Raw genomic sequence first — 25,153 nt, forward strand, 5'->3', positions numbered from 1 at the left:
ATGATACTGTGGACATTGGTTTGGATTTATGCAGACTAATAAATTGATTTACTGTATAAAGTTGTAATTTATGTTACTTACAGCTTTCACTCTTGTGAATTCAGCTCCTTTTCTGCCTGAATGGGATTAGAAGCACACCAGGGGTTGGACTAGAAGGAAATGAAGTCTAGAAACAAATATTTGCTGACTGAAATTTGTTTCAATGTCTGCTTGTTCGATATTGATCTGTTTTGTAAGTATACTTGTGATGTGACACCAGCAACACGAGGCGCAAGTGGCAAGGGATCAAGACTATTATGGATCACAAGTCAACCATGCGAATTAAGGACAACACCTCCTCCCTTCCTGACAGACTGAACACCTTCTATGCGTGGCTTGATGAGAAGAATAGAACAATGCCAAAGAAAGCTCAGGGTCCCCTGATGAACGGGCACCCCGCATAGATGCGGCCAAGGTGAGAAGAACCCTATCCAAGGTGAACCCACACACGGCAGTGGGACCAGATAGCATACCTGATCGGGTACTGAAGGACTGCATAGACCAATTGAAGGAGGTCTTCATGGACATCTTCAACGCCTCACTGCAGCAATCCATCATTCCCATAAGATTCAAGACAGCCGCCATCATAGACATACCCAAGAGGGCCACAATAACAGGCCTCAATGACAACCGCTCTGTGGCATGGTCTTTCACCTTTATGAAATGCTTAGAGCATCTGGTGATGGAATGCCTCGAAGCACACCTCCCAGGGATGCTGGATCCATTTCAATTTGCCTATAGAGGAAACAGACGATGCTATAGCCTTGTCGCTTCACTCTGTCCTGGCCCACCTTGACAATGATGCCTCATACTGTTTGTTCATTGACTTCAGCTCAGAATTTTATACAATAATTCCCCAGAGGCGGAGGAGAAGCTGTCCTCGATGGGACTCAACACCCCTCTCTGCAACTGGATCCTGGACTTCCTAAGGGAAAGTTCAGTCTGTCAAGGTCGGTAGCAGAATATCAAGCACTGTCACACCGAGTATTGGCTCACCTCAGGGCTGAGTACTCAGCCCAGTCCTGTTCACGCTACTGACCCACGACTGTATGGCCAGATCCATCTCCAACAGTGTCATCAATTTTGCAGATGACAACAGTAGTTGGCTTCATCGGCCACAATGATGAGTCGCACGACAGAGAAGAATTGGAAATCTTGTGAAGTAGTATGAGAGTAAGGTCCTGACTCTCAATGTGGACAAGATGATGGAGATAATTGTGGACTTCAGGAGGACCAGGAAAGACCACCCTCCACTATACATCAACCACTCTTTGGTAGAGAGAGTGGAGAGCACCAAGTTTCTTGAAGTTCACTTAACTAGTGACGTATCATGGACACTCAACGTCTTCTCGCTTGTCAGGAAGGTGCAACAGTGATTGCACTTCCTGAGAAGACTGAAGCAGGCAAGGCTACTGACCACCATTATGTCAACCTTCTACAGGAGCGCTATTAAGAGCTCTGTTCGCTGCATCTAGGTGTGGTATGGTTGCTGCAGAGAAATGGATTGAAGGTCAATCCACAGGTCCATAAGAGTGGCAGAGAGGATCACTGGAGTCTCCCTCCTCCACCCCCAACCACAATCAACGTGTTCTACTGAGATCATTGTCTGAAGACGGCGTGTAAAAACATTGAGGATCCTTTCCACCCTGCACATAGTATCCTTCAGCTGCTCCCATCGGGGAAGAGATCCAGGAGTATCAGAGCCTGCACCACCAGGCTGAGGAACAGTTTCTTCCCACAGGCAGTGAGAATTCTGAATGATCAAAGGAACTACTCACACTGACCATCCCAGACTTTCAGTTGCATAAAACAATATTTTATAGATATTATACTTGTCTTGCATATGTATTATTTGTCTGTATGCATGTTATATCTGGTTGTATGTCTGCATGTTTTTGCACCAAGGATCGTAGAACGCTGTTCCATCAGATTGTACTTGTACAACCAGATGACAATAAATTTGACTTGACTTATAAAAGTGATTACATCTGTCACAGTGTCTGATGGAGTGATACCATGTTCCAAGAGATTTAAGAGATACAAGAGATTTAAATATGATTGCTGGTGAGTTATCAACCTGTGCAGCAGAAACTGACCTTTGCTAATTTGTTTGAGTTTAGGGAATTTTGATTGTTGGTAATGAAGAACAGAAAGCCAACTACCTGCCAAAACTTGCTACAGGAGAGCATATTGCAGCCTTTTGTCTCACAGAACCTGGAAGGTAACTGAATCAGATAATTATTAAAGTTGTAAGAATTTTTAATCTTAAGTAATTTGGTAGAAGTTTGTTCTGAAATACAGTGAATAATGAGGCAATCACATCAAGATGATTTTTTTTAAACAAAATGACTTTCTCCTCTCTGACCACTAGTGTTTGGATTTAAAATGTATGTGTACCATGTGTAGGATCAGCAGTAATATTTTTAGACTTTATTTCACTGCATCATTATAACTACATAATATATATGTATTACAATACCTTATAGAAAGCTATTAAAGTTGGAAGTGCTACAACAGCTGCTATACTTTCCGATAAATTGTTTATATTGTTAACTGATATTTGGAAATTGAGGAATATTTAATAGTCACTACTTTTGTTTCATGTTTCCAGATAGCTTTGTGAAACAGTGGATTTCATTTCTTTCCAAGTTGGGTGGGTGGGGGGGGGACGCGGTGGTGTCAAGCAGAGTTGGGAATGTTAGCTCAATTTCTGAAACACATTTTTAGCTTGGCTTTTCATACCAGTCAGAAGTAATGTGTGTGTAAAATAAGAATTGCTGAAACAGTGTTAAATCTGGTGACTTTCTCTTGTGGATAGACGAACTGTGCTCTTGAGAACCTGTGAGTAAAAATATGCATGCGTAACATAGTCTCACTCGCGTAGGGCTGAGGTTTGTCTTCATTTCCTTCAGGGTATTTAGCTAAAGAGAGAATGTCTTTGTTTAATCATTATTTAAAAAGAATTGCTTAATTGATTGTTAATTATCTAGACTTGTTTTCAACATGACTTGAGACAAACTTTTACAAATCTCTTATTTACCACAAGCCAAAATGAATGTCTGGATAGGATTGGTTTTGAATAAGAACCTCATGAGTTGGATTTATTATGCCTCTTTTATCATAGCAATGAAAAATGAACAGGTGACAGAAGGCCATCATGATCAGCAATGATGCTTTTAAAAACAGAGAAAACTAATGGCACACTTGACTCTCTGCATGTATCATTTACATTGCTTTTTAATCTGTGAGACTTTAATTGTTGCTGTTTGCTTACACCATCTTAGGAGCTGGTGTAACCTCATTTCAGCCATTCATTGCCTAAATTCTTCTTTGGCTTGGGTTTGCGGACGAAAATTTATGGAGGGGTAAATGTCCACGTCAGCTGCAGGCTCGTTTGTGGCTGACAAGTCCGATGCGGGACAGGCAGATACGGTTGCAGCGGTTGCAGGGGGAAATTGGTTGGTTGGGGTTGGGCGTTGGGTTTTTCATCCTTTGTCTTTTGTCAGTGAGGTGGGCTCTGTGGTCTTCTTCAAAGGAGGTTGCTGCCCGCCGAACTGTGAGGCGCCAAGATGCATGGTTTGAGGCGATATCAGCCCACTGGCGGTGGTCAATGTAGACATAGACATAGAAGATAGGAGCAGAAGCAGGTCATTTGTAAGGCGAGTTGTCAAATTACAGGAAAATGTGCATTTAAAAAATCATTTCATCTCTTGAAAGTGCATTGTGAGTTTAATAGAATTTGACAAGCCAGATGCTGGTTCTAGTCTCTTATCACATCTATCTGTGTTGGGACCATTATTGTTTGTTATCTATGTAAACGACCTAGATGATAACGTGGTGAATTGGATCAGCTGGTTTGCTGATGACACAAGGATAGGGGGCATAGTGGACTGTGAGGAAGATTTTCAAAGCTTGCAGAGGGATCTGGACCAGCTGGGAAATGGGGTCAGTGAATGGGTGATGGAATTTAATGCAGATAAGCATGAGGTGCTGCACTTTGGAAGAGCGAATCAGGGTAAGACGTTCACAGTAAATGGTAGGCCATTGAGAGTGGAAGAGCAAAGAGATCTGGGAATACATATACATTATTCCCTGAAAGTGGCGTCACATGTGGATAGGGTTGTAAAGAAAGCATTTGGCATCTGAGCCTTTATAAATTGAGTATAGAAGTTGGATGTGATGTTGAAGTTATTCGAGTCATTGGTAAGACCACACTTCGAATATTGTGTGCAGTTCTGGTTGCCCAGCAGCAGGAAAGATATTAATAAGATTGAAAGAGTGCAGAGAAGATTTACTAAGATGTTGCCAGGTCTTCAGGAGCTGAGTTACTGGGAAAGTTTAAACAGGTTAGGGCTATACTTCTTGGAATGAAGAAGGATGAGGGGAGACAATAGTGGTTTATGATTATGAGGGATATGGACAGAGTAGGTATGAGTAGGATGTTTCCACTTAGATTGGGGATTAATACGAGGTCATAGCTTTAGGCTGAAAGGAGAGAGGTATTGAGGGAAAAAGTTTTTCACTCGGCGAGTGGTAAGAGTGTGGAATGAGTCGCCATCTGATGTAGTGAATGCAGATTGAATCTCGTTTTAAAAATAAATTGGTTAGGAGAGGTCTGGAGGGTTTTATTGGTCAGCAGAGATCAGAAGGGTCGAATGGCCTGTTTTTCTGTGCTGTAATGTTCTATGGTTCTATTTCTGATTATAGTTTCTGTCTTAACAGATGCTGGCTGACTTGGGCAATTGTCTTTATTCTTATCATCTGTAGCTGCACCTAAACTAACCAAGTATTCCTAGCTCTGTGAGAGAGCCTTATTTGAGCCTTTCAAATTCCTAGGTGCTGCACTAACCTTGTTTTGAGGTGTGTGCAAGCAAGAAAAAAACAAGAGTTCGCTATGAGAATAACGGTGTATGTGTTCAAATTAAATATCTCAACAAAGGATTTTCAAGGAGACATGATTTGATGAAATTAACCTTGGTTATTTTTCAGTCAGGATTGTTCTTTTCAGATTTTGTATATTTTCTATTAAAAAAAGGGGTTGTCTGTCTTTGTACAATTTCCATTGTTTCCCTTTCACCATGCAATACAGATTTGTCACTTCTGATAGATTATAAAATAGCTTGTTTGTTGCTCATGGTTCTTTACTCTTGAATGAAGAACACCAAAAAAATGATTTCCTTTTATCTTTTGTTTGTTTATCTTCACTCTGCCACTTACATAGTTGTTTTATTGACACGTTTACTTGCTGTCCTTTGAAATAACACTGTAATCTTCTTTTGTTGGTTAACTTAAAAGAAGCCCCTCCCCACGTAATTTAGTGATCTCTGTAGACTTCATCTATTTTGATATTGCTGCATGGAATGTGAATGACTCTGTTGTCCTGCAGCAATGATCTCAGCAAACTAGGTGTGTTTGCCTAGTATTTATGTCTCTCCATAAATCTTCGTCCGCGAAGCCAAGCCAAAGAATGTCTCCATCCTCAACATTCATTGGAGCAACTTCATCCCTAACGTCGAAATACTCGAGATGGCAGAGGCTGACAGCATCAAATCCACGCTGCTGAAGATCCAACTGCGCTGGGTAGGTCACGTCTCAGAATGGTGGACCATCGCCTTCCCAAGATCGTGTTATATGGCGAACTCTCCACTGGCCACCGTTACAGAGGTGCACCAAAGAAGAGGTACAAGGACTACCTAAAGAAATCTCTTGGTGCCTGCCACATTGACTACTGCCAGTGGGCTGATATTGCCTCAAACTGTGCATCTTGGCGCCTCACAGTTCGGCGGACAGCAACCTCCTTTGAAGAAGACCGCAGAGCCCACCTCACTGACAAAAGGCAAAGGAGGAAAAACCCAACACCCAACCACAACCAACCAATTTTCCCCTGCAACCGCTGCAACCGTGTCTGCCTGTCCCGCTTCGGACTTGTCAGCCACAAACGAGCCTGCAGCTGACGTGGACATTACCCCTCCATTACCCCTCCATAAATTTTCGTCCGCGAAGCCAAGCCAAAGAGAAAGAAAAGAGAAGATGTCTTCGTATGTTCATAAAATCCCACTTTCATGCCTTTCATTATTGGGGTAGATTTGGATACAGAGGAGTTTTGTTTGGGTCGTTCTCTGTAGTTAATTGTTTCATTTATTTCTTTAGCATTTTTTGGTGTGGCCATCATTGCACATTAATAGTAAGCTCAAAGTTGGAATGTTGTCACCTTGATTCACCCCAGTTTATTCAGTATTTTTATGTGTGGGTTGCTTCTGTTGAGTAGCTTAAAATGCTACTTTCAAAAGTAATTAAGAGGCTGCCATGTTAATGTGGGACTGATGATGTACATAGACCAGAGTTTTCTTTCCCTAAAGGATGTTATCATAATCTGACACCACATTCACATATAGTGTTTTATTTTGAATTTAAATTGTATTGATAACAAAAGTGGCACGTGAACATGATATCTGGATATTTGTTCAGATCTACTATAGTATACCTATAATTCACCACAGTATTAAAGCTATTATCATGATTAATTTTTAAGATGATATTTCCAATTATCAAAAGCACTAGGGACCGGATGTGTATTGGTTAACTGCATTTTTCAGATAACAGAGAAATGGCTTTAAGCAGCCCAGAAGCATCAATAGAATATTTGTATCGGCCATTGCCAGTCCCTGACACCCTCCCACCGAGGTTCCCTCCTTCAATCCAAGACATCTCTCCACCACCACCGCTGAACCTGCCCAGGATCCCAAGGTCCCCGCTCCTACTGACACCGCCGATCCCTGACACCTCCCCACCACCTGTGCCAACCCTGCCCGGGAGCCCAAGGTTCCCTGCTCCGATCCCAAACACCTCCCCACCGCCATTGGCCGAACCTGCTAGAAGCCCGAGGTCCCCACTCCTGCCGCTGGTGCCGATCCCTGACACCTTCCCACCACTGTTGCTGAACCTGCCGAGAGCCCAAGGTCCCCCTCCAATCCCAGCATAAGGCAACAAAGAACAAGGGAATGTTTTTAAGCGTGAAATAAAGGTTAATTTTTACCTTGAATACACTTGAGTACATGAGAGCTCTGTTGGATTCAAAATGGTGCTAACAGCGTGCCAGAGTCCTATTCGATCATGGTGGATAAAAAAAAAATTTCACTTGTCGCCGCCAAAAAAATTTTTTTCCGATAACTGAGAATTTCAGAAAAGTGGTTTTCAGATAATCGGAAACATACTGTACCACCATTGCAGGAATTCTACTTCGTAGGAGGACAGACCCATTGCTGGGAAGGTCCACCAACACAAATTAGTCAGTTATCTCATTATTAAAGGGACATTGATGGCCATGTTTTCCTCCACAAACAGCAGTATTTACATTTCACAGGTGATTGGCTGTGAAGCATTTCAGGAAGTCCCAAGGACGCGAAAGGCTCTGTATGAAAGAGCTTAAATCTTCCAGTAAAATGCCCAACAGTGGCCAGGTGCACATTTTTGTGCTTTATAGTTTTTTTTAAATTCTTCAGCTTGTTTATTTGAAATGTTTCATTTTTATCTGGTACAATACAGTATTGCATTTTAATCTCCCATTTTCTGAAACAATCCATTTACACTCTTACATTTGGATGATTTTTGAAACTGTTTTTGAATACAAAAGTATTGAGATTCTCCTTCAGTTATGTAGGCTAAAGGTTCAGAGAAGATGTATTAACCTGGAATCTTACAAGCTCATCATGGTAAAATGTTATAAGATAGATGCAGAGAAAATGTTCCCCTGAATGGAATCTAAAACTAGGAGTCACAGTCTCAAAATAAAGGATATCCTATTTAAGATTGAAATGAGAGATTTCTTCATGTAGAGCCTGGCAAATCCTTGAAAATGTTCTACACCCAGCGAGCTCTGTCCAGCTGTTCAGTCATTGAGTTCAATCATAATGGTGACTGATGGATTTCTTGATGTAAAAGAAATCAAGGCATACTGTAGGAAAATGGTACTAAGGTAGAAGATCTGTCATGATTTTGATGAAGGGCAGGGTTGGCTCGAGCTACCAGTCACCACCTTCATCATATCCATATGCTTCAACAATGGAGGCACAATAAGTATCTGTGGGATAGAACTTCCAATGTGCTAGTGTATCAGGAATGGAGACAGTGTACCAGAAGGCTACTCATATTGTACATAAACTTCCTTTCCAGTTTATTTTAAAGAAATGCACCCACTGATTGAAAGTAATTTGAGTAACAATGCATAGACTTGAGTGATGTCCAACTTTTAACGTCCATTGCATGTACTAATTAATATGTTTTCAGTGGGAGTGATGCTGCGTCAATCCTGACCAGAGCAACACATAGTGAAGATGGGCGGCACTACATACTCAATGGATCAAAGGTGATTATAGTGCTCTCGTGGCAATCCCTCTTTTTACCCCCAATAATTTATTGTTGGCTTCAAAAATATTTACCTTGGAAAAAATGCATTAGGACAGGTAACCTACTGCTTTCTACTGTATTCATAAAAAAAGTGCCAATGAAAGCTATCTTTTAGCATGTCCCTGTCTAGCAAAAGAATATACATGATAAAAATGCTTTGTGTAAGTGAACAGGGAGAAGTCTCTCCTATAAAACTAAGAAACTAATAGCAAACTGAGCCTAGTTGGCAATAGCACTTGAAAATACTGGGGAATCTTCAGAATTTCAAGAGATCATTCATGGCGGGGGGATTGATCTCAACATTATATGAACACTATGCTTTATCTGTTCCTGATGTCTATATGATGGTTTCTGCTTCAGATCTGGATATCAAATGGTGGAATTGCAGATGTTTTTACAGTATTTGCACGAACAGAGGTGGTGGACAAGGATGGTACAACAAAGGACAAGATCACAGCTTTTCTGGTGGAGAGGAAATTTGGTGGTGTTACCAGTGGGAAACCAGAAGACAAACTGGGAATCCGTGGAGCCAATAGTAAGGCATTCATGATTCAAGCTTGAAAGAATTTGATTTTCTTGATATAATTTTTTTTTTAAATCAACGTGCAAAATCATTAGAAATGATGAGCAATTTGCAATGCTAACTTTGGTTCATTTGGTAATAGGATAATTTTTTTATATGGTTGAACGTTTATAGTAACTAGTAAATTCTAACAATGATCGCCTGGTTACCGATCCAAATCTGTTCTCACAGGCATCTGAATTAAGATGGATTCAGGTCCACCTGCACTTACCCAGATGCATAGAACTGATAAAATTGACCCTTTTCCTTAGAACTCATCCTGTATGACCTCAACAATTATGGAAATGGGGAGGAGTCACGTGATGGAGTAGTGGCCGGACGGTGAACTCCAGCCCTCTCCAGAAAAGTCGGGAAAAACAAGAGAAAACACAAAGGCACAGAAATAAAAGTTACAGAAAAGTGAGTATAAAGGTGGAAAGAAGATGGCGACAAAAAAAGAAAAAGCGAAAGCAACGGTAAGAAGAGAGGAAGAGAAGACAAAGGAGGAAAAAGGTGAAGGCCTTACCTGTCCGAAGAGGCCCGCTGCGGAGAGAGAAACCCGCTCCCTCAGGTCGGTAAATAATGGACTACAAAAATGGCTCGCAGAGCCAAGTAAAAGTGCGCAACCGCGCATGCGCGATACCTTGCGCATGCGCGATGCGAATGAAAAAAACACACCGACGGGAGGGGGGACTAGCTGGGGAGTCGATCTCCACAGCCGGCAACGACAGCTGCAGAACACCTGCAGCAAGAAGAGACCACAGAAGACAATAGAAACAAGAAAGAAGAGGAGGAAAGGGCAACAAAGAAACAACAGAGGGTCAACCCAGAGGAAGAAGAAGAGGAAGAGTATGGTGAAATAGAAGAAGAAAAGAAAGGCAAGGTAAAGGATATACTTGCTCTTATTAAAGGATACATGGAGTCATTTAAAGAATGGCAAACACAGGAATTTAAGGATTTAAGAAAAAGAATAAACAACACAGAAGAGAAAATAAATAAAATGGAGATGACCTTAACAGAAATGGGAAAAAAAATGGACAAGATGGAAGAGCGGGCAGTAGCAGCAGAAATGGAGGTAGAAGACTTAAAAAAGAAATTGGAGAAATCTAATAAAAAAAACTAAAGAGACACAAGAACTACTAGCTCAAAAAATAGATACAATGGAAAACCATAACAGAAGAAATAACATAAAGATAGTGGGCCTTAAGGAAGATGAAGAAGGCAAGAATATGAGGGAGTTTATAAAAGAGTGGATCCCTAAGACCCTAGGATGTCCAGAACTACAGCAAGAATTGGAAATAGAAAGGGCACATAGAGTATTGGCCTCTAAACCACAACCACAACAAAAACCAAGATCTATTGTAGTAAAATTCCTAAGATATACTACAAGAGAAAAGGTACTGGAGAAGACAATGGAAAAAGTAAGAGAGGGCAACAAACCACTGGAGTATAAAGGGCAAAAAATCTTCATTTATCCAGATATAAGTTTTGAACTCCTAAAGAAGAGAAAAGAGTTCAATACAGCAAAGGCGATTTTATGGAAGAAAGGGTATAAATTTATACTAAAGCATCCAGCGGTATTGAAAATATTTATTCCAGGACAACAAAACAGACTATTCTCGGATCCAGAAGAAGCACGAAAATTGCAGAACAATTACAAAAATAGACTGAGGGAGGAAGACGAGTAATGAGAGTTAAAATGATCACGATTGATATGTATGTGGGTAAAGACAAAAATAGACTGAGGGATGAAGACGGGTAATGAGAGTAAAAATGATCACGATTGATATGTATGCGGGTAAAGAGGTATAAGAGTGAATAGAGACAATGAGCATACATGAATGTATCTGTACCTAGAGGAAAATATAGATAGTATAGACAAGAATTAATAAGGGAAGGTAATGGAATAGAGAGAATAAGGAGGGAATTAAAAGAGTGACCTTTGTGACATATGAAAAGTGAAATCTTTTCTGGGGGAGGCGGGGTGGGGGGAAATAGCGGTCACTGCAAAATCAGTTGACGCTTGCGAGTGGATTCGCAAATCCAAATGGAGAGGGGAGATGTGGTTGTCCGACAAGGGATAAAGGACAACTCAGAAGGTGAAGGGGAGATTGGGGATAAATAAGATAGAAATAGGAGAATAAGGAAAATGTTGGATGTTGTAGGAATGTTGTCTTATAAAGAGTTGAAAATAAGAAAACAGAAATGGAAAAGGAGGAAAGGTAATGATGGAAAAACGGAAAGAGAAGATAAACAAAATATAAAAGGGCTACGCTGAACTATATGTCTTTAAATATTAATGGAATACATAACCAAATTAAAAGGAAGAAACTACCAAATTTAAATGAATAAATGTATTCCATTAGAAAAAATAACATATTGGTTAAGAAATAATATTGAAATATTCGAACAAGTATAGGAGCCTTACATTAAATACAATAGCGAAAACCTACCGGGGGCAAACATTACCTAAGTTGATGGAAGGAGAAGGAAAGAAAAGAATGGACTCAGTAGAATTTCTGGTGTAATTTTGTTGAATGACAACATTGTCTGACTGGCTTAATGCAACCTAGATTGTATACCTAAAATGGATGAGAGGGGGGGGTGGGGGGGTGGTTTGGGAGGAAAGGGGGGGGGAGAAAAAGTCACTGTATATGTGTGAAAAAGAAATAGTGTATATCATGGCTAATGTGATTTATGGTGTGAAAAATAAAAAAATTAATAAAAAAAAAACAATTATGGAAATGGATATAAATAGCACGGCACAAATTCGGTTTCAATAAATTTCCGACAAAAGGAGATGATTCAAAACAATGACATCAACATTTTAAAATAAGATTTTTCGTCGTCCTGATCTTAATCAAATTAATAAGCTCTTCGATGGGTTCTGATGTGGGACTGAGGGTAGAACCTGCAATACAATATTCAGGAATCCCAGTGTGACTACATGCTCCATTGAATTCCATGTGATGTCTAGTGATGGTGTGGAATGTCTAGCATTAGAGCAGATGGACACCATCAGTTTCTTTCCAAACTACCAAACAATTAATGAATTATTTCCATTGACACCCAGTCAGTTCATTTCAGTTTCTGAGGTAAAATAATTTGAGTAAAAGTGAAACACATTGCTACTCTAACATAAATTTTATAGTTTAATTTTAACATCTGTTTAAGATTAATCAATATTTCAGGCTTCAGTAGAGCCTGCTTTAGATATTGGAATACATCATATTTACGTGCTGACAGTGTTCATTGTTCCTAAATTGCCTATAATTTGCGAGACAACTTGATCTTGTTTATTGATAATCGGATCTACCTTCTACAAGTAGATTTTTCTGCAGATCAAACTGATGTAAATGTGAATTGATAATAGGAAATTGGGTATCTGGAATCTGAGTAGGAGTCCAATGTATTGAAAGGTTGAGAAATGGAAAGAAGATGGCCAAGAAATAAGTATAAATTAGAAGCAGAGAAAGAAATAGTGAGGGACAAAAAGAAGGGAAATATTCTCAGTATTTGGACTTTTAAGTACAAGACAGAAAAGAAAATTGTTTTCAAAATATGTTTTAAATGTGACTGGTACTGCACATAGACTATTTCCATTTCTCCAAGATTAATTTTGAATTAGTAATAATGTTGCTTTCTTATTTGATTCAATTATGATCAAAGTAATGCTTGTTTATCATTTCACAGTAGAATGTTTGAATCTTGTAAAACATGGTGTACATTTGGAAATGCTTTTCCATATTCCCTTTGCTGTTCCTTTTCACTTTTGTTTGCTTGCATTCAAATTTTCTCTTTAGTGATTACAAGCCCTTTAAGATGTGCTCCATAATAGGCAACTTGTAGCAATACTTTTTCAGTACACGTTCCCCCATTTCTCCCCACATTTTTCGATATGCAGATAGGTTCTTCCATGTCTCTTCCCTCCAGTCTCAGCCTATTTTTTATTGTTTGCAAATTAATGGCCTTTCCTTTTTAAAACAAAAATGAAACTAATGTCCTTACCATAATGTAGTTACAAGACATCTTCTGTGCCAGTATAGTTAGTGGAATTAATGTATCTGCCATTTCAAAGCTAAGAAATTAAACCAAAGCCAACTCTTGTAAACTAATTTTTTTTTTCTTTGGCTTGGCTTCGCGGACGAAGATTTATGGAGGGGGTAAAAAGTCCACGTCAGCTGCAGGCTCGTTTGTGGCTGACCAGTCCGATGCGGGACAGGCAGACACGATTGCAGCGGTTGCAAGGGAAAATTGGTTGGTTGGGGTTGGGTGTTGGGTTTTTCCTCCTTTGCCTTTTGTCAGTGAGGTGGGCTCTGCGGTCTTCTTCAAAGGAGGCTGCTGCCCGCCAAACTGTGAGGCGCCAAGATGCACGGTTTGAGGCGTTATCAGCCCACTGGCGGTGGTCAATGTGGCAGGCACCAAGAGATTTCTTTAGGCAGTCCTTGTACCATTTCTTTGGTGCACCTCTGTCACGGTGGCCAGTGGAGAGCTCGCCATATAACACGATCTTGGGAAGGCGATGGTCCTCCATTCTGGAGACGTGACCCATCCAGCGCAGCTGGATCTTCAGCAGCGTGGACTCGATGCTGTCGACCTCTGCCATCTCGAGTACCTCGACGTTAGGGGTGTGAGCGCTCCAATGGATGTTGAGGATGGAGCGGAGACAACGCTGGTGGAAGCGTTCTAGGAGCCGTAGGTGGTGCCGGTAGAGGACCCATGATTCGGAGCCGAACAGGAGTGTGGGTATGACAACGGCTCTGTATACGCTTATCTTTGTGAGGTTTTTCAGTTGGTTGTTTTTCCAGACTCTTTTGTGTAGTCTTCCAAAGGCGCTATTTGCCTTGGCGAGTCTGTTGTCTATCTCATTCTCGATCCTTGCATCTGATGAAATGGTGCAGCCAAGATAGGTAAACTGGTTGACCGTTTTGAGTTTTGTGTGCCCGATGGAGATGTGGGGGGGCTGGTAGTCATGGTGGGGAGCTGGCTGATGGAGGACCTCAGTTTTCTTCAGGCTGACGAAGATGATGCAAAGGAATAAATAGCATCTCAGTTTTCCCAGATAGCTTTTTCAACTACATTTCTATCCGTTCACCAGTACTGCTCATCTCACTTGTATTCCTTGGAATGAAGAAGCTAAGGGAGGAGAAGCTAAGGGAGGACCAAATGGAAAGATATAAAATTTAGGGGCATGATTCATCCTTGTGCTTACTGACTTAATGTTGTCTGTCTATTAACCTTGATTCCTCCATGACCCTGTCTCTACCTATCTCTATAATTTCTTCCAGCCCTCTAATCCTCTGTACACTACAGAAAGCTAACTGCAAGGTTTATACTTTCAGCATGTGAAGTTCATTTTGAAAATACCAAAGTTCCAGTTGAAAATGTCCTGGGAGAAGTAGGTGGTGGGTTCAAGGTAAATAAAGTTTATTTTTGTCATTTAAAATAATAATTTAAAATTAAGCACATTGATATTTTGTCACTGCGTGTAGCCATTATTTAATGCTACACGGGAAAATGGTTGTTTTGGCAATGTTCATCTTGTTTGGCAATGTTCATCTTGTTTGGCATTGCCCAAAAGAGCTGAACATTTAAATTTTTAAAAAAACTTTGTCTGCTTTTGTCCCGTTCTATTTTGTCATAACCTTCAATTTTTATTCACTTTATCTCTGTTTCTAAAGTAAAATGATGAGACGGAAATTTGAAGTGCTGTGCTCTAAATCATCCTTATAGCATCCTTCTTTCTGTAATAGAGCTAAGTATAATAACTTCTATCAGAATTATTTTGTGATCCACAGAAATAAAATTTTCTTAAGTAATCCTAAACAAAATTATTAACCTACCATGCCTCCAGTGCATGGTGTGGACACCAGCAGGACTGGGGAGAAAGCTCCATGCTTGTCAAACTGTCGTAGCTGTTTATTCATTTAAGGGATATGGGCTTTGCAGTCTGAGCCAGCATTTAATTGCCCATACCTAAGTACACCTGAGATGGTGGTAGTGAGCTGCCTTCTTGAACCTCCACAGTCTTTGAGATATGAGTAGTACTGTTAGAGAGCTCCAGGATTTTAACCCAGTGACGGTGAAGGAACTGCAATTGTTTCCAAGACTTGGAGGGCAACCTGCAGGTAGTGATGTTGCCATGCCTTTTCTGCCTTTGTCTCAGCTGGTAGAAGTCAAGGTGCTGCCCAAGGAGCCTTGGTGAGCTGCCACAATGCATCCAGTGGATAAAAAATGGCACCGCTGCCAGAGCTGCTGTAACAGCAAGCGGAGAACACAGACATGGCCTTGCTCTGAAGGGTGCAGACACCCAGTTCTTATGTGGGTGGCTCCGTACAGGTGTTAAATAGCCTGTTAAAGGAGCTGACGACTATGGGGCTGTGCCCAAGATGGCGGCGCCTGAGCTTGGCAGCGGCCGTGAGGGGTCGCATGGTCTGTGGGAGCGCTGGAGGCAAATGACTGTGAAAGGACTCTGGTGCTGATCCACGGGGAGCGGACACAGCACTCCCCCACCCCCCGCTGGGGTCTAGCTGCCCAGTCCAACTGCTGTTGGCTCCGTACAAGCTTTAAATAGCCCATGAAAGGAGCCAACAGTGATTTATTTTAAAATCCTCTGACCGGGCTCAAGATGGCAGTGCCCATATGTGGCAGCGGCCACGAGTGGTTGCAGACTCAGGACTGGTGCAGAGCACCAGAAAATCAGGGAGACCACTCCCCGTTTGAGAGGGAGAATCAGAGGAGACAACCCATGGGACGGTGACCACAACAGTAGACCAGCAAGGGGCTATGAGGCTGAAGAACACACAGGCAGCAGGCTGTTGGTGACTTGAGGTGAGGAACCTAATAAGGTGCAGGCTGCTGGTGACTATGGGGTGACTATGGTGAGACTGTGGTGAAGGGACTCGCACCAGACTGTGAACTGCTGGAGACTGGCTGAAGGGGTATCAGAACCAGGAAGTGAGGCTTCCTGACCATGTCAGAGGTTTGCAAATGGAGCTTGATTTGCTGATGGGTGGACTGAAGTCTGTGTGGCTGCGGAGGCTGAAGGAGCGCAGGAGGCAAATCCATGGGTATTCAATTACTCTGGGAGGGGACTCTCATTTGCTTCTTTCTCTGATTGTAGGTGGTGCTGGGCAATTTCTGCTGACAAAAGGAAATTTCATGTAATACCATATTTTCTGTTTTATTATATGACAATAAAAAAGAATCTTGAACTGTAAGGTGTCAGAGCAATACTAATTACGGCTTTGCCTTACGACAGCCAGAAGGCAATTTTGTGTAATATCGTCTTTTCTCTTTGGCTTGGCTTCGCAGACAAAGATTTATGGAGGGGTATGTCCACGTCTGCTGCAGGCTCGTTGGTGACTGACAAGTCCGATGCGGGACAGGCAGGCACGGTTGCAGCGGTTGCAATGGAAAATTGGTGGGTTGGGGTTGGGTGTTGGGTTTTTCCTCTTTTGTCTTATGTCAGTGAGGTGGGCTCTGCAGTCTTCTTCAAAGGAGGTTGCTGCCTGCCGAACTGTGAGGCGCCAAGATGCACGGTTGGAGGCGAGATCAGCCCACTGGCAGTGGTCAATGTGGCAGGCACCAAGAAATTTCTTTAAGCAGTCCTTGTACCTCTTCTTTGGTGCACCTCTGTCTCAGTGGCCAGTGGAGAGCTCGCCATAGAACACGATCTTGGGAAGGCGATGGTCCTCCATTCTGGAGACGTGACTCACCCAACGCAGTTGGGTCTTCAGCAGCGTGGATTCGATGCTTGCGGACTCTGCCAGCTCGAGTACTTCGATGTTGGTTATGAAGTCATTCCAATGAATGTTGAGGATGGAGCGGAGACAGCGCTGATGAAAGCGTTCTAGGAGCCGTAGGTGATGCCGGTAGAGGACCCATGATTCAGAGCCGAACAGGAGCGTGGGTATGACAATGGCTCTGTACATGTTGATCTTTGTGTGTTTCTTCAGGTGGTTGTTTTTCCAGACTCTTGCGTAGTCTTCCAAAGGTGCTATTTGCCTTGGCGAGTCTGTTGTCTATCTCTTTGTCGATCCTTGCATCAGATATACTATTACATGATAGTAAAGCAATGTTGAATCTTAATGAAACCTAAACTGCTGTGGTTTGGTGATGGAGTGAGTGATTGGTTGTGGAGAGGTGCCAATCAAGCCGGCTGCTGCATCCTGTACAATGTCATCTTCTTGAGCAATATTGAAACTGTAGTCATCCAGACAAGTGGGGAGGGCACTTTAGCACTTCTGATGCTGTGTAACTGATGGCAAGGCTTTGGGGAATTAACAGGCGAGTTATTCACTGAAGCATTCCTAGTCTTTGACTTGCTCTTGTAGCTACATTGTATAAATGGTCCAAGCTAGGATGTGATGCCTGGAATTTCTCTGTTGGATATTCTCATTGCCTGCTTCATGTGTGATGCGACTGTTGTTTGCCACCTATCAGCCCAAGCCTAGAATTGGCTAGGTCTCATTGTATTTGGTTGTGGATTGCTTCATTATCTGAACATTGACTCCAGTTCATGGAGGCTATTTAATTCATTATTGTCTCAATTTTTTTGAAAGCGATCTTTCCCACTAATTAGTCCCACTTGCCTTTTCCCATCAGTACTGTAACTTCTTTGTTTAATATTTATATTCAATGTCCTTTGTAATATCATTGAAAATGCTTGCACCATCCATTTAGTCAGTGCATTTCAGATCATCATTCATTGTATAAAAAAAGTCTAACCATTTTTATTCTTTTATCGATTATTTTAAAGATGGAAGAGCTCCACTGTTAATCCACTGTGTTTTTCCAGCAGTTTATCCTTTGCTCCATATTGTAGCATCTCCACTTTCAGCTGTCTGATTTTCTTGCAAGTAAAAACAGTTCTGTTCAACAGAGATCCTCGTCATTTTATTTAATCTTCCTTTATCTCCCTGTTCTGAGATCAGTCTCTGCTTCTCTAAATTCTCAGTGTAACAGAAGTTCTTCATGGTTCTCATCATTCCTGATAAATTAATCCCTCTGATTTTGCTGGTTAAAACAATACTCCAGGCATGTGGTTGCCTCGTCATATTGCAGCATGTGATTTAATATGTGGTGATGTTGTGAACTACAAGAAGTCCTCCAATTACAACAGAATTCCATTCCATCAGTCGGCAATAAACAAGGACAGTGTGTGGGAGAGGGCCACAGAAATAGCTGTGGTGGGAGAGTGAGCATATGTGGGAAGAACGAGCGCCAGTCTGCCAACCAGCCAAAGTCCACTGACTCTGTGAGCAAGCAACTTGAGTCCGATCAATGCTCCCGGCACTGCTCACCTTAACCCAGCACCCATTGATGTGGTTTGAGGGGTGGGGTAGGGGGAGTGGGGAGAGAAGGTACACCTGGCAGAAGATGTCTGTGGGCCTACAGTAGCTGGCAAGCCCACTCCAGCCCATCCCACTGGTCTCCCAGAAGCTGGTTTGTGTGTACAGTGTCTGTAAGTCAAGCATTCATCATTCTGGGAGGAGATATATTGAACAATATAACTTGGATGTAGCGTAATATAATGAATTTATTTAAAGGGGTGGTGAAATGGCAAAAGGAAACCTGTGATCTCTTGTTTTTAATGTAAATGTAACAAAGCTAATAAAAATCATGGTGAATTTTGCATGCTAGACGACTCATTGTTGAAAGTAAATACAGCAGCAGTGTGCTTTAACCAATAGAAATTCTGATGGGAATGAAATGATTTCTTCTTTACTTTTAGGTGGCCATGAAGATCTTGAATAGTGGACGATTTAGCATGGGTAGTGCATCTGCTGGAATGATCAAAAAGCTTATAGGTGAGATGATTAAAAACATTAAACTAATCACCTGCCCATTAATGATACCAACTGAAACCATTATGCAATACAAGAAATAAACCAAGGACTATCGTTTCACTTCTGAAGCAAACAAGGTTTGAACCTTGGGAGATCGCTTTGCTGAGCACGTTCGCTCTGGCCTCATCAGTGATGTGGATCTCCCAATGGCTATCCTTGGGTGCAGTTCGTGTGCAGCTTGCATGTGGTCTTTGAGACCTCCGCATTCTAAAGATATGCTGGTAGATTATTTGGCTATTGTGTGTTATCTTTTGTGTCAGCAAATAAACCAGTGGTGAACTGAGGAATAATCTAATAGAGAGAGAGAGATCTGTATTAGATTACCCCTCAGCTTCGTCTGTTCCAGCAAAAAAAATACAGCCTATCGATCTCTTCGTATAACTGAAATGTTCCAATCCAGTCACCACCCCAGTGAATCTTTTCTGCACCCTCTCCAGCACAATCGTGTATTTCCTAGAGTGTTGTGACCCAAACTGCATACAATACTTCAGGTGTGACCGAAACTGTTTAATAACTTTAATATTCTATACCACACAGCTGATGAAGGCAAGGAAATATTCTTCACTACTTTATCAACCTTTGCTGTTACTTTCAAGTCTCAAGATCCCTCTGCTCATCCACACACCCAAAGGCCCTATCATTGTTTAAGTATATTTATCAGAAAATACCGAGTACATCTTCAAGCAGATGACCAGGTTATTTCTAACATTGAAACAGCGGGGTAAAGTGCACAATTACAGAGCGTGGGGTTGTAATGAAAAGGAAGATCAATTAGCACAAAGCAAGGGCAGCATGTTACCACTGTTGTAGGCTTCATTCAGCAGCCTCAGGGCAGCACCGAAGACAGTGTCTTTCAGCCTGCTGGTGCCTGTTTTTTTTATTTGGAAAAGGTTAAGTCTGCAAACAACCATGATTGAAGTAAAAATACGATGCGAGAGAAAATCAGCAGGTCAAAACATACTTTCTGTAGCAAAGATGAAGATACAAAACTAATGTTTCAGGCTTGAGACCTTCATCAAGGTATGAAAAAAATGTGGGTAGGCTCCTGAACAGAATGGTGGGGGGAGGAGGAGCAGATTGAGGAGAACAGTCCTATGGGCAGGAAGTAATAGGTGGATAAGGGAGGGAGGTAGGGCACACCAGCATACGCGGAGGGGGAGTGGTTCTGTGAATGGAGAAGGAAGGGGATGGAGAACCGGAGGAAAGAAGGGAGAGGAAAGGGAGTGAGAATGGGGAGTAGGCGAGCAAAAACTGAGAAGTCGATGTTAATGCCATTCAGTTGGAGAGTGCCCAGATGGAATATTAGGTGTTGCTCACCATTTTATGGGTGATCTTGGTTTGACAGCACGAGGCCATGGACAGATATGTCAGTATGGGAGTGGGGCATAGTGTTGAAATGGATAGCCATTGGGAGATCCACGTCACTGATGAGGACAGAGCGAACATGCTCAGCAAAGTGATCTCCCAGTCTGTTTCCAGTCTCTGAAGATACTGGCAAGGGCAACATTTAATACTCTTTGAATGACCATGAGAAGAAGATGGTCACTGATTTGGGAAATGCTATAGAATTAGCCACAGCAAACTGATGTGCTGCACCAAAGCTACCATGATGTGCCAGTGATGGAGGAAGTTGGTAGGTGACATGCAAATCAGTAAAGATCATTTCCCTTCACATTCCCACGCAGATTGTGAAGAGATGTTTAAAAGTCTTTTAGTGTATCCTTCCAAAGAAGATCAATTTCAGATATGTCAGGGGATCAAGGGTAATGAGGAAAAGCAGGAAGCTCGGATCACCCATAATCCAATGCATCATGGAGCACGATTGAGAAGCTGAATGAACCACTCCTGTTCCCATTCCTATTTCTTTTGTTTTATCATCTGTCATTATCCCTGCTTGCTTCCTGCTTGTTGGTCATTGCTTAATCCATACTGAAAAGATACCTTGTGACTCAAACTCTCTAAGAGTTCAAATACAATCGACTAATTTCTCCGTACCCACTCTGGTTTTCAGTTCCTCTGAGAGGGGGAAAATAAACACAATTACCTATGCTGATAGATCATGATTTTCCAAATATACCTGGTAGATGCTGAGAGGATGTTTTCCAAGTGCTGAAATCCAGAGCTAAAGGGTGTCATTTCAGAATAGGAGTCCGATTTCAAATGTAGAAGAGGAGCCATGTATATTCTAAGGGCCACAAATCTTGGGAATTTTCTCTCTAGAAAACTATGGAAGTGGAATCATTGAATATATTCTGTTCTAGATTAGCCATTCTCAATGTTTTTCATCTATGAACCCCCACAACTCTGCTCAAAGTTTAATCACTGCTCATCCCTGTGAAGTAGACAAGTTTTGGTTTCTTCTGTACTTCTACCGACCACTTAAAAAAAAAATTATGTTACATGAAGAAAGCAAGGCTTTTACTTAAATGTGCTGTGGCCCCCAGGGTCATAGGGTCCCTTTTGAGAATAGCTGTAAGGTTGATAAGACATTTGAAGAATTGAGGGATTTGGGTAGAAGTAGCAAAGTGTGTTTGTGGCCAAGATTGGATCAGCCTCAGTCTTGTCAAACGAAGTGACCTGTTGATGGACCCAGAGGACCTATTGTTGCTCCTGTTTGGTTTTGGTTCTTAAAAGCCCAGTATAATTGCAAGGCTTGAATTTTTTTGTGCTGGTTTTGTAGAAATGACTGCAGCATATGCTTGTACCCGCAAACAATTTGACAGGACGCTGAGTGAGTTTGGGTTAATCCAGGTGAGTCTGTTTGTTTTTAATATTTTTTTAATAATATTGCTTCTTGTAGCCAAAATATTGATAGAATAAAGTGTAATTTATACATATAATGGTATATTAGCATTTGTCTTGCATTTTTTAATATCAAAAAGGTATTCTTAATGGCAATGTCTCTGAATCTTTGAAACTACTTTTCTGTTTTTCATTGATAAATTCCCAGAAATGTAGTTAAAAATGTTGGACAGTTATTAAAAGAAAGCTAACTTGGGCAGTGATCATCTTTTTTTTGGTTTGAAAATGCCATTTTCCATGTCCCCCTTTCCCAAGTAGAAACCGTTCAGAAGAAAATCGAGAAAGGGAATGCCAGATTACAATACATCTCTGTGGGAACTATATTTTCAATTTGTTCTGAGGCAAATATAATAGTCATTGCTAAAACTATTGATAACATTTTATTGCATTTGGAAATCATTTATAGAATCGTTTATTCATTTATTTTCTTCTTGTTTCAGGGTGTTACGTAACCTGTGCAAATTACAGCATGTACTAAAAAAAATTCAGATATCTCTAGAAGCAAGTGAATTTCATAAATAAAAATATTAACAAACAAAATGTTTTTCTTGCTGAAGACCCACTAGACAATTTCAGCGTATCAGGAAAAACCTTCCAGCAAGTTCACTGTGTTCCTCATTAGAAGGTGTATCACATAGGCTGATGCCAAAATCCTACTCCTCCATTCTTCATAGGCTGATGCCTATATCCTACTCCTCCATTCTTCATAGGCTTAGGGAGAGGGAAGGTGAAATAATTTGCATATATAGAAATTGTTTTATGTCCACACTCTGGTGAGACAACATTTAAGAGTATTGTCTTCAATTCTGGTCACATTATATGATGGATGTGCAAGCTATGGAGAGGGTGCAGAGAAGATTTACCAGGGTGTTGCCCGGATTGGAAAATAAATGTTATGAGGCAAGGTTAGCAGAGCTAAGACTTTTCTCTTTGGAGCAAAGAATGATGAGAGGTGACTTAATAGAGGTCTACAAGATTCTGAGAGGCATAAATAAGATGGACAGGGTAGGAATAGCAAACACCAGAGGACATCTACAATGTGAAGGGAGGAAAATTTAGGGGAGACATCAGGGGTGCCTGGAATGCCCTGCCATGGGTGGTGGTGGAGTCTAAAACAATAGGGGCATTCAAGAGTCACTTAGGCACAAGGATGAAAGAAAAATAGAGGGTTACAAAGTAGGAAGGGTTTAGCACTCGGTACATTTTTTGGTAGTAATATATAGATCAGCTTAACGTCAATGGTGGAACGGCCTGTATTGATCTGTAATGTTACATGTTCTTTAAACATATGTAAATTTATCATTGCCAAATCCACAAAGTGTGAAATTTATATCAGCATTTTTGGAACACTTTAAAATACCTAGGAACAGAGCTAATTGGTTAGTTTATTGTACCTGTAATTTTTGAATTATTTATTTGACTTTTTTGAACTAGTTGCTGAATAATTGGTTTTAAGGATCCTCCTTCTTGTACTTCAAGGTTGCGAGCAGTGTTTGGGATACATTAAGAAGAATAACTGAAATTAATTTACCTTTGGCCAGTGTTTCACATAGATACATCAAAACAAAGATGATGTAATTGAGTGGGAATTCATTGAATCTGATCTCTTGCCCTTCTGCTAGGCCAACCCCTGAGCCCAGTATCAGGCTGGTTTGAGTATATGGCATAAACATAGGATCTCTCTGGATAGACAGCCACAGCAAGCACGCCTCCAGGCTGATCCACTATGAGAGCCATGAATGATGAATGCAAGTTTGATGTCCATAGGGAGAAACCAGGAAGTCAGATTGAGCACAATCCAGCTCATTATCTGAATATATCTAATCAGTTTAATAGAAGTTGCATTTTTTTCTAGGAGAAGTTTGCTCTGATGGCTTTGAAAGCATACGTAATGGAAAGCATGGCTTACTTGACCGCAGGGATGATGGACCGACCTGGAGAGCCAGACTGTTCTCTGGAAGCAGCTATGGTGAAGGTAATGAAATAACAATCAAAATAATGTTCAACTATGCAGTTGTAATTGTTGATATTTGAGTAGGAAAAGTATCTAGTGTTGCTAAAAATTGTTTTACCGGTGTTTTAGAATTGGATTAAGTGTAAGAAATAGTAATTAAGTTTATCACTTGTCAACATTTAGAAAAGAAATATGCTCTGTAAGTTGTCAACTGCATGTAATGACAAAATATGCATTCTATAACTGGATTAATCATGTGTGGATTTAAATGAAATGTTCTTTGCCAAGCTTTGCAATAAAAATATTACTCGCATTTTCCTGAAGTTGCAGGTGACAGTGGATGATATTTTAAAAACTAATGTTCGGTAAGAATGAAATACTGAATTGAATGCTTGTTATATTATAAAGGGAACTTTAAATTCTTCAACCAATAAACTCTTTACTGTATGCAGTATGATGCCAAGGGAATCTTATCTTCCTTAAAAATAAAGTCTTAGCTTTACAAAGAACCATAATTGTTAATGTGTTCAGTTATTATGGAATCCAAAATGCCTGTAGATTTCAGTTGTGATCCAAAATAAAATTGTGTACTGTGGCGGCACACATCCTCATGCGAACCGGCCCCACTTGTGGAAATGGCGTCGTCAGAGGTTTCTCTCTGACTCCAGCATCCCTTCCAGCGCGCACCCTAGGCAGCGATTATGATGTCACAATGCACCAGGTGACTGAGCTCATGCTGTCCTTAAAGGGGCGCGCTGAATTGGAATAAAACCCGTCGTTAACGACCCTCAACGTGGTGGCTGTGTTTCTTCCACTGCTCACACTGCCACACTGGTGACCCCGACAAGCCAAGACATTTTTTTTGGACTCAAAACACTATAGATTCAGCAGAGGTTAACGCTGTCTCCATCAAGCTATCTCCCCCCCCCCCCCCACCCCTTTTGGTCCCACTGACCAAGAATGTGGTTCGGGCAGGCGGAAGCACAATTTCAACTTCGCAACATCTCCTCAGAAGCCATGATGTTTTATCATGTCGTGAGTGCTCTGGACCAAGATATGGTAGTGAGGGTGGACGACTTCATCCACCACCCCCAGCTACGGGCAAGTTCACTGCCCTCAAAGACCTGCAGCTTGGAACTTGTGGGCTAACTCCCCAGCAACGGGCTTCTAGGCTCCTTCACCTAGATGGGCTTGGGGACCATAGTCCATCGGCGCTGATGGATGAAATGCTGGCCCTGGCAGAAGACCACAAGCCTTGTTTTCTCTTCCGCCAGATATTCCTGATGCTGGAGGTCATCCAGCTGCTCCTCACAGATGAGACTTCTTGAACCCAAGGAGAGCAGCAGCCTGTGCGGATGCCCTCTGGCGCACGAAGAGGGATAACAAGGCAGCCCTCAACCAGGTGGCATGACCAGGAGCCAGCTGACCGCAAGCCACCCAAGACAATGCCAGAGGAGGACCAGTCGACCTGGTGTTTCTACCACCAGCGATGGGGAGCGCAGCCCATAAGTGCCATCAGCCCTGCGGGTTTCAGGGAAA

At 41.6% G+C, this 25,153-nt stretch overlaps 1 protein-coding gene across 3 annotated transcripts in view; it reads left to right on the top strand.

Moving 5' to 3' along the window:
- acad9 (acyl-CoA dehydrogenase family, member 9) overlaps nt 1-25,153 on the top strand; it is a 79,490-nt gene that overhangs the window by 14,341 nt on the left and 39,996 nt on the right. For all 3 annotated transcript variants that reach the window (XM_069939819.1, XM_069939820.1, XM_069939818.1), the window contains 7 exons: nt 2,160-2,260; nt 8,326-8,404; nt 8,806-8,980; nt 14,350-14,423; nt 18,744-18,819; nt 21,539-21,609; nt 23,516-23,635. In XM_069939819.1, coding sequence (XP_069795920.1) covers nt 2,160-2,260; nt 8,326-8,404; nt 8,806-8,980; nt 14,350-14,423; nt 18,744-18,819; nt 21,539-21,609; nt 23,516-23,635 — 696 coding nt within the window. The remainder of the gene's footprint in view (nt 1-2,159; nt 2,261-8,325; nt 8,405-8,805; nt 8,981-14,349; nt 14,424-18,743; nt 18,820-21,538; nt 21,610-23,515; nt 23,636-25,153) is intronic.

The sequence above is a fragment of the Narcine bancroftii genome, chromosome 5 (assembly GCF_036971445.1).
Source record: "Narcine bancroftii isolate sNarBan1 chromosome 5, sNarBan1.hap1, whole genome shotgun sequence".
Taxonomy (NCBI): domain Eukaryota; kingdom Metazoa; phylum Chordata; class Chondrichthyes; order Torpediniformes; family Narcinidae; genus Narcine; species Narcine bancroftii.